General features: G+C 50.9%; 1 protein-coding gene across 10 annotated transcripts in view; it reads right to left on the bottom strand.

Moving 5' to 3' along the window:
- Positions 1 to 6,371: 6,371 nt before the first annotated feature.
- The window catches only part of DYM (dymeclin), a 147,622-nt gene continuing 144,040 nt past the window's right edge, over positions 6,372 to 9,953 (bottom strand). For all 10 annotated transcript variants that reach the window (XM_046905308.1, XM_046905311.1, XM_040655494.2 and 7 more), the window contains one exon: positions 6,372 to 7,561. In XM_046905308.1, coding sequence (XP_046761264.1) covers positions 7,412 to 7,561 — 150 coding nt within the window. In that variant the 3' untranslated portion in view covers positions 6,372 to 7,411. The remainder of the gene's footprint in view (positions 7,562 to 9,953) is intronic.

The following is a 9,953-nucleotide window of genomic DNA, read 5'->3' as shown; positions in this document are numbered from 1 at the left end:
ATGGTGGGATTTCCTGAACTGGGAATGGGAATTAATGGTGTGGAGTGGGGCTGGAGGTGTGGGGCTGGGGGTGTGGGGCTGGCAGGGGGTGCTGCCTGTATTGGGGTGGGCAGGGGGACTGAGCCACAGGAGGTGGCTAGTGCAGGAAGGTGAGGGGACACCATGGAAGTGGGGTGCACGAGGCTCCGAGGTCCCAATGCCATGCACACAAATACGGGTGAAAGGATGGACCCCATGAGACTGTGGTACATGAGTCCATGAGGGGTCCTGATCCTGTGCATGCACATATGGGTCAGATGGACCCACGGAACAGGGTTGCACAAAGCCCTGGTAGTCCCAGTCCCACACACACTGCATGGGTCAGTGGATGGACCCCATGGAACCGGGGTACACCATCTCCCGGTCCCACTCTTCTATGGGTGAGCAGATGTACCCCACAGAACTGGGGTACAGAAGTCCCCGAGGGTCCCGATCCAGTGAATGTTTATTAGGGTGAGCAGATGATCCCCACAGGACCAGGGTGCACACATGTGCAAGGCCCTGATCCCACACTTACAGGCACGTGCTGACGGACCCCGTGGAACCAGGTACACGTGCACCCCAAGGGTGCTGATCCCACGTGCACTTATAGGGCCGAGCACACAAAAGGACCGCAAAGCCCACGCGTGTGCTCCGCGCTCAATCATCAGAGCACTGCGCCGCACTCTTACCTGCACCCATCACCTGCAGCCCCACCGAACCCCCCCCCCGAAACGTCTGCCCCACCGCTGTGGGTTGGTGGCACCTCCCGGACATCACCATCGAGGTGCAGTTCCGCCGCCTGCAGACAGCAGGAGCCCGGGCACCGCGATCCGCAGCGCTGCGGGGAGGGAGAGCGCCCGACCGGGGAAAGGAGGGGGGAAAAGAAAACCCTTTTCCCGACACCGTTATCGGGCGCAGACAAACAGAGCCGCTCTCTGCGCGCACGTTGTGCGGGGGGGGTCAGCAACGTGCGTACATCGGCACTGCGAGATCCCCACGTCCAACCCCAGCCCACCTCCACTCTGCCACTGACCGTGACCCCAAATAGAGCCGTAGGATCGTTAGTTGGAGGAGACCCCCAAGATCCCCAAGCCCAAACATAACCCACCCCACCGTCACTCTAAATTGCACCGTGGAATCGTTAAGGTTGGAAGAAGATCTCTGAGCTCTGCAGCCCCATCTCACCCCACCATGCCCACTGACCGTGTCCCCACGTGCCACAGCTCCACCGCTGTTGGCATTGGTTTCATGAGATCCCAACCACAGCCATGTCTGCTCTGGGAGGAGATCCTTCACAGAAACACTTTGGCTGCCACCTGTGCACCTGAGCACACCAGCAGAGCTTCCCCAGCACACTCCAAGCCAGTAACTTCATCCATTCTCAATATTTGCTGCTCGTGGCGTTGGTTCGTCTCCAAGGTTAGAGCACCTTTTTTATCAGACCCATAAACCCGACCTGAAACGTGGGGCTTTCCTCAGTACTCCTCAGCCATCCCTCCAAGTTGGGATGATGGCAGAAATCCCTCTTTTAGTGACCTCCAGGACCAGGTTGCTCCCTGCAGCACACTGGGTTTTCCTCTGTGCTCTGGCCATATCATAGACAGGTTTGATCATTGATCAGTTCAGTCCTCAATCCCAAAGGGTGGATGTTGCAAGAGAGACCAGAATCAATGTCCTCTGTACCCTTGGGGCTAAAAGAGGATCTTCCCACTGCTGTGTGTTGAATGCCAAAACAAGAACAAGTCTTGCATGGGACATAAAGCATCACAGGAAAGCTGGGCTATGAGCTGTCTCCCTGGGATTCTTCTGTACAGAACATAGAATCACAGCATGGTTGGCCTGGAAGGGACATTAAGGATCACAGAACCAAAGAACCATAGAACGGTTGGTTTAGAGGAGTCCCTGAAGGCCACAGAACCATAGAATCAATGAATAGTTTTAGATTGGAAGGGGTCTTGATGGTCACTGAGCCATAGAATCACAGCATGGATGGATTGGAAGGGGCTGCCATCATCAGCGCATCCTCCCATCAAAACCAGTCTTGGCAAGACCTCAAACAGACCCAGCATCAGGCCAGCAGCCAGCAGCATGCTCAGCTGCTTCTTCTGGTGATGGCTGATGGTGAGGACACACCAGAGGTGAAGGAAGGGCTGCCCAGGACCAGGCTTTGAATTGTTTTGACCTGAAGACAACTGCCAGCCCTCAGTGCTTACCAAGGTTGAACTGAAATCATTCCACTGAATTCCTGCAGCATCTGTGCAAGCTGTTTGCTACAGAGCAGCCCAAGGCCACAGGATCAGACATGGGATTTCAGGTCCAAGATGGAGGGAGTGTTGGGCAACGATGGCTGGGGATGAGCTGAGCTGCAGCCCTGGAGCTGGAGAGGAGGGGATTTCTTCCTCGCTCTTAATTTCAGGGGCAGCAGAGGGTTATACAACAGTGAAGCAGATGGGAATGTCACAACAGTGTGCTTGGCAGCTGCACAAACACAACTGGTCTGCCCTTGTTTCATGCTCATAACCACAACATAAACATCTGCGCTGCGCAAGGTAAGAGAGGAGATAAATCTGTCAGCAGCAGCCTTGTGACACGGGACACGATGTGCTGCCCATGGCACCTGCTCCTAAAACCCCTCTGAGCTCTCCCAGCAACACCATACGTGTGGCCAGCTTGGCTGTGAGGGCCACAAGCTAGCCTCTTTCTGACGTCAGTGTCCCCAGGTGTCCTGCCCCAAACCTGGGTGAGCTGCTGCTTGTTGTCTGTGCTCACCCATCACCTCTTTAAAGATCCTATGAGAGAGGACCATCCAACTCAACCCAACCCAACCTGACCCAACCCAACCCAACCTGACCCAACCCAACTCAACCCAACTCAACCTGCCCCAACCCCGCACACTCCAACCCAACCAAACCCAAATCAACCTAACCCAATCCAACTCAAACCAACCCAAACCAGCCCGGCCAGCAGCGCTCCCTTCAACAGAGAGAGTGGCACCAACCACAAAAGGGAGGCACTGTACAAATGAGAATGGAATAATAACGGCACAGCATCTGACACGTTTGTATATGCATGTTATGCATGCACACACATGTACATATAAATACACATCCCATCTGTCTGTCTAGCCTTAGTCCCTTCCAGATTAACGTGTTTTTTTTGGCTGATTATAAGTTCTGTGGGTCAGGACTACAGTTTCCTCCATGTATTAACTGAACCTTCATTTGGCTGCTCAAGTCTGTGACAGCAAGTGGGGAAGTGTTTTCTGAAAACAGCTCTTTCTTACCCAGGGGCTGAAGAAGTGCCCTCCCCATCTGTGTCCCATCTTGAAGTCGTAGGTGCTTGGAGACGGCTCAGGTTTTCGAGGTTTCTGGCTTTAACCTGAAGTGGGGAATGTGGTGCTGAGGGGTCCCACTGCATTTCCTTTCATTCGTTAGAAGCTTTTGGTAACTGTGAAAGCCAGTAGAAGCAGCCCTGGGCACGAGTCCAGAGCAGCAGGTGCAGTGCAGGATGGGATGGCCCTGTACTTTCTGGAATCTGTATTTCTGTTAAATCTGATGTGGCCTTGATAGAGTTGTTATTTAAAAAAAGAAAGCATCCAGAGTATTTTCTGTGGTCATCTACTCTCCCAGGTCATTGAAAACCTCTGTGCTCGGGAGCAGTGGAGAAGATGCCCACCAGCTGATGCCATCTTGGCCCTTCCCTCCCTGCCATCATCCCACTCACTCCTTGAGGTCCCTCCCTGCCAGGTGAGCCCCTAGCCAGGGCATTCCCAGCCCAAACATGCTGGGGAGGGAGGCAAAGTGAGGGGATAAAGGCAGGCTGAAGTTTGTGGCTGTTGTTGAAGTCAGTTGTAGGACCTCAGCAATGTATTATTTTGTGGGCTCACAGGTTGACCTTTCAAAGGAAAATCTGTGCCTGCAGGGCTCGACCAAGGGGCAAGAAAAGAATTTAGTTTGTATTGCAGCTGGGAGAAACTTGGAAGAGTGCAGCTGGCAAGATGGATCTTTGTTTGAGGGGGAGGGTGGGATTTTCTCTTGGAGGCAGCACAAGGAATGTGGGTTCATGGCAACAACGGCTGTGCTGCTCCTCACTGCCCAACTGCTCAGAACACTGCTATGTATGGGACAGAGGGCACTGAGCAAAACAGTGAATCTGAAGCTCATCACTGCATCCTGCAGCAAGGAATGGAGGTGTTTTGTCAAACCCAGAGCGCATCTGGAGAGGCTTTGGTGGGTCCTCAAGCACATGGTTTGGGGGAGGCTTTGAATTTCCCCATGCAGATTTGTCCTCGGATGGTTTATCCCTTTCATTTCATTGACCCATTTAAGGACTGCTCCGCTGGGGCTGAGCCCCACAGCTCCCCCCGAGGCCAATGGCTGGGCAGGACCCATGAGCACAGTCTGCCACGGGGTTTGCCAAACCAGCTGGTGAAAACCTGACCTATGTCTGAGCATTGGTGTGCGTCTGCAAAGACATATCCATTTTGGATTAATTTTAAGACAGTTTTTAAGGTGATGATGAAGGATTATGCAGCATTAAAAATCTAGCATCTCTAAGGTCTATCACAGCTATCAGTCCTCCAAAGAACCATCCACAAACCAAGAGCAAAGCAGAAATCAAGGTCTTCACAGCCTGAGCTGCACAGGTCGGGGAGAGCATGGGGCTGACCAACTCCCAGATGGCATTTGACCTTTTGATAGTCGAATTATGATACAGTAAATTTAATAAAATTCAATCACTGGGTAGAAGGAAAAGGTTGATCTTCCAAATAAGTGAGGGGGTGTTGTTTGCTTCCTCCCTTCGTGAAGTAGATCAACCCATAGACCAACAACCTGCTTCTTTGCCACAGCTTGCTCAATATTCACCAATCTTTGGCCAACAGAGTCTGCTTTTTTTTTTCTGGCCATCGCATCTGGGAGATCGTTGGACTGCTCCTGCCAGAGTCATCAATGCCTGATGCACTGTCCGGGCAGCAAGGAAAATGAGTTGCAAGGGAAGGGAAGGATGGTGCTGAGTGGGACAGCGCATTTCTCCCTTCTCCCCACCCCAGCAGCACCTCCCTCATAGTGGGCTTCAGCACGATGTTGCAGCATGATGTGTCCTTCTGTCCATCAAGCATGGATTTAAACAATCATCCACTTAACACGATCAGTGCAACAACGTGTTCTTCACTGCACAGCACTGCGTGTGCCACCAGCCTCATGCTGCTGGGTTGTAGGAGTGCACTGGGGCTGGTTAGTGCACATCACTATGCAGCAGCAGTTGGGCTAAACAAACACAGCTCCAGACTGCATTCTCTGCTTTATTTCTTATTTCTTTTATTATGCATAATAAATCCTCAGAGGATTCTTAAGAGGAATGAGAGAGATCCCCACAGTAATGCTTTACAGATCTGAAAGAAGACAGGAGTGTTCATGGAAGTGAGGACACCGCCAGCCCCATTGCTCAGCCCTGGAGGAGCCATTGGGCTTCGTGGATTTCAGCACAAATCCGGGTCTGGCTCTGCTGCTCTGCCCTGGGAACAGATCTCCATCTCTTCACAACAACCAGGTCTGGGAGCAGTGCACATCCATTACCACACAAGGGAATGACATGACCAGAACAAACCTGTTGAACTTCGGTTCAACGGCATCAGAACAAGAGGGCAGCAAGAAATGATTTATGGTGCTCCTCCACTGATCCAGCAGCTGGTTGGACCTATACTTTCCATCATAAAAAGCCCTTTCAAAGAAAATCAGGTACTCTGCAGCTTGGCACCAAGCACCTGCTTGCTCCAGATGCTGCTGAAGGTGGAGAGGGTTCATTCACCTCGGGTTGGATGAAGACCATCCCAACAGACTGGACATGCAGTTTCAAGCTGCATCTGCACAGCTCTGCTGGCCCACAAATGCTCTGAGACCTCATAAAAAGGCAAAATCAAGAATTGCTACAACCAAGAAGAGTCATCCCCCTTTGACTTTTGTTCCAAGGTGAAACAACCAAACCAAATCAAATCCAAAACATAGCACGAACGTCTGCAGCTTAGTCCATTTCCAGTGTTTTCTCATTTCACTCCCCATATTCTCGTGTTCACTCATTTCCCCTATTTTCCTAAGAAAAAAAGACGGTCCTGTCTTCCCATTGCTCCATTTCCAATGCTGCTGTCATGCTGTATTCCCACATGTTCCTGTTGTGTGTGTCTCTCTGTAGTTATATTTAAATAAATATGGAATGCTTTTAATACATTTTTTTAAGTCAGTGCTTCACTTGTGTAGGACCCAAACAGACTTCCACCTTGAAATGAACAGATAAATGGAGCAACTCGAGCATCTCCTTCAGAAAAGAATGAAAAAAAAATGATGACAAATGAGAAAGGTGCAAGGAATTTTTTATTTAGAGCCACCCAGGACTGCCTGGAAGTCAATGCATCCCCTCGTGCAGAACATGCTGGAGCAGGAGCTGCCAGGGACCTCCCTATATATCCCCACTGTGCGAAATGGGAGGTTCCCTGGAGACCAGGTCAACCCATGTCTCTCATCCAGTTGCAGAGCCAGGGACATCAGGAAAGAGCACTTGAACACAACAGAAGGAATTCAGATCAATTAATACTTCTGCCTTAAACCTTTAACAGCCAACAGGGGATTTCAACACAGAACTTGGCCAGGGATCCCCACCCCACACCGTCACCAACACACATTTTTACAGGACATTGCTCTATTTTACAATCTTACCACTATTTTCTTTGGAGATACATTTTTTTCCCACACTTTCAGTTTCCAGCAGCAGCCTTTGCAGAGAAGCACGGTAAAACAGCTCTGCGAGGCACTGGCTCTGCAAGCTGGTGTTCCTAGCCCCTCTGTGTGCCAGCCAAACACAAAGACTCGCTACAGAAAACCCTCCCACAAACATTTTGACATCTAAATCAAGTGCTTTGAGTCTGCCTGGGAGCTAACTGGATTAACATGCTGCTTGGATGGCACCAGCGGAAGGACGGCAGCCGTGCCAGTGCCACTGAAACAAAGGGCTGGGAGTGAGAGTGTGGGGTTGGGCAACGAGTGACCCAGGGCAGAACCCAACGGACCAAAAGCTTGACCCAAAGAAATGAAAATCCAAACGCTGCCCAAATCCAAATTCTCAGTCTCTTTCCTCATTTAAAAGAGCAATCGGCGGTGTCGGTAGTAACATCAAACCCCATGTGTAAGGCCTCGTGTTCATCAGACAAGCTCTGGTTACAGGATGATAAATACAAGGCTGCATCCACGTTCCTCGCCCCAGGTGTCGGTGTGTGACAGTCTGAAACACAGCTGCTGGGCTGGAGATGGGCAGCGAGGGGTGGGTCAGAGGGTGCGCACTGGAAGGGGTCATGGATTCACGTGGTGCAGTTTTGGTTTCAGTTTTGGTTTGACCTCTTTCAGCCGGAGTCCATGGTGAAGAGCTGGATGTCGCGTGGGTTCCAGTAGAGTGCCACGGCCGCGTTGTACACCAGGGACCAGACGTAGGGGATGAAGAACTCCTCGGGCTGCTCCTCCTCCACGTACTTGAACTTCAGCTCAGGGAACTTCTGCAAGAGAAAGGGAAGGCTGTTTGCAACCGTGCAGCCCAACAAAAAAAGGAGGAAAGTGGAAAAGAATGGAAGGAACCAAACCGTCAGAGCCGAAGGAAAATATTGACCATGAGGCATAAAGAGACCATTTGTAATTTCTTCTTGGAACTGAATGCCACACAGGCACATTGTGCTCAGCCCTTCTCCTGCTGCTCATGTTTGGTCTCTGCTAACATAACTGGGTGCATCCTTTAGGTGACAAAAGAGTCCTACACACAAATGTCATTGAATGCTCCTCAACTGGATTGCACCACGTACCAGTTCATCCCACTGGACGTGTGCACACAGCTTGATCTCCATCCATGCACACAGTTCCCCTTCCCGACAACACAAGCCATACATATCCTTTCCACAAGATCTTTAAGGGAAGAGCTTCCAGAGTTATCACACATCAGATGTGAAAGTTTGTCACAACTGGACAGCGATGCTGCCGCCCCAGCTTCCCCAGTTTTCTCTGGTTTCTTGCCTCCCAAAGGCCTGCACACACAGAGGTGGCTCCTTGCAAAGCCTTCCAAGATCCCCAAACCCAACTTCAACTCACCCCACCATGCCCACTGACCATGTCCCCAAGTGCCACATCTCCATGGTTCCTGAACACCTTCAGGGATGGGGAGACAACCACTCCCTGCCAGCATCTCACCAGACTTTCAGAGAAAGAATTCTTCCTAATATTCAACCTGAGGTTGCCGAGCCTATTTTAGCATTGCGCTGCTCAATCATCTACTCTACTTCTGCACATTGCCCACACCAAGAGCTTGGCAGAGCCTCAGATAAAGCCACACTGCAATGCTCCTGGGGGTAAGATAAAACACGACCTGTTTCATTATTTATTAGGCTGTGGCTGAGACTAAAAGACTAAAACTCCATGGTTTGACACGATCAGAAAAAGCACAGCAATGGCCAGGAAGCCTCTGCCTATGAATAATGGAGGGATGCCCTATCAGCTTTATTGTGCTGGGGGATCTTCTGGCTTCTGGAACAGCTCCTTCGGAGGGACACTGCTTGGCCACTTGGCTTTTTGTGTTTATTTATCTAACTTTGTGTTCCTGGGAGTCTCAAAAACATGGAAACTTCTCCACTCTCCCTGTGTGGCCACTGTTATTACAGCAGTTTGGTGCAAATCCCAAGCACAGAGTGATACTGAAGCTGCCACCTGCATTGAGCTGCACCTGGTTGGACCCCATGGTCTCCAGAGGTTCCTTCCAACCCCCTCAATTCTGCTCTATGGGGAATGCAGCTCCACAGGAAGCTTCTTTATAGGATCACAGCACACCCTGAGCTGGAAGGGACCCATCATCAAGTCCAAGCCCTGGCTCCACTCAACCAAAGGTTGGGTGACAATACGCCACCCATCATCTTGCTAAGGACATCAGCGCCACATCATCCAGCTCCTGGTGAGCTCAAACCTCAAAAGCACATCAGTAGGTGTCATTTCCTGTGCCAGACATGAAGTCTGTGGTACAGCAGCTCTTCCACAGTCCTTTTGTACACCATTTTCTACCATCTCTGTCCACAGGTTGGGTTTGCCCAGCTTTCTCACCCACCACACCACCGTGTTCCCCCACTTTCAGGTGTTGCTGCTCCCACACTCACCCCCAGCTCTCATTTTCCCATCTCCTGGTCTTACCCCTTCCCCAGCCCCATTGCTCTATCTTCACAGCCTCTCTTCAGTGTATCTCCATTTTGCCCTTACCTACATTTACTCTTTCCTCCTCGTTGGCCTCACGAGATCCTCCTTTCATCGCCATTCCCCATCCCAGCCCTTTTCAGCTCCCAGTCCTCAGCCCACCATCTCCCACCATCCCACCCCTTTCAGGATGCCATGATTTGTGCAGCTGGGGACACAGTGGCGAAGAGTTAGAGTTGGACTTGGGGATCTTAGGGGTCTTTCCCAACCTTAATGGTTCTACGATTTTTTGGGCAGGTTAAGCCTTCATCCAACTCTCACGTACATTTATTTTATAAATGATACTCTGCTCTGCTTATCCTCAGTGTAACCTTCCCCACCTCCCTCCTGATGCTTCCTGGCTTGTGGTCAGTGCAGACAGGAACACGCTCAGCTCAGCATTGCCTCAGCAAAACTAATGGTGAAACCTCATGGTGAAACCACTGTGACATTTCCCAGCAGAGCAGAACCCTTGCATTGCTGCCACTCATCACACCAGCAGTGGCTGCATGCAGCAGTCCTTCTGGGATGAAGGGGAAAAAGTGATTAAAGATGCTAATGTAAAGACACAGAACTTTTTCTCACCCTCAGGGCCACAGATTGCAGCCACTAGGTTGTGTAGATACCCATAACACCAATCCAGGACCACTCTGGACTCAGAATCGCTCAGCTCTCACTATACTG

Source organism: Gallus gallus, chromosome Z (assembly GCF_016699485.2).
Source record: "Gallus gallus isolate bGalGal1 chromosome Z, bGalGal1.mat.broiler.GRCg7b, whole genome shotgun sequence".
NCBI classification, from domain to species: domain Eukaryota; kingdom Metazoa; phylum Chordata; class Aves; order Galliformes; family Phasianidae; genus Gallus; species Gallus gallus.
The sequence above is the reverse complement of the archived record's forward strand: the minus strand, read 5'-3'. Positions and strand labels throughout refer to the sequence as shown.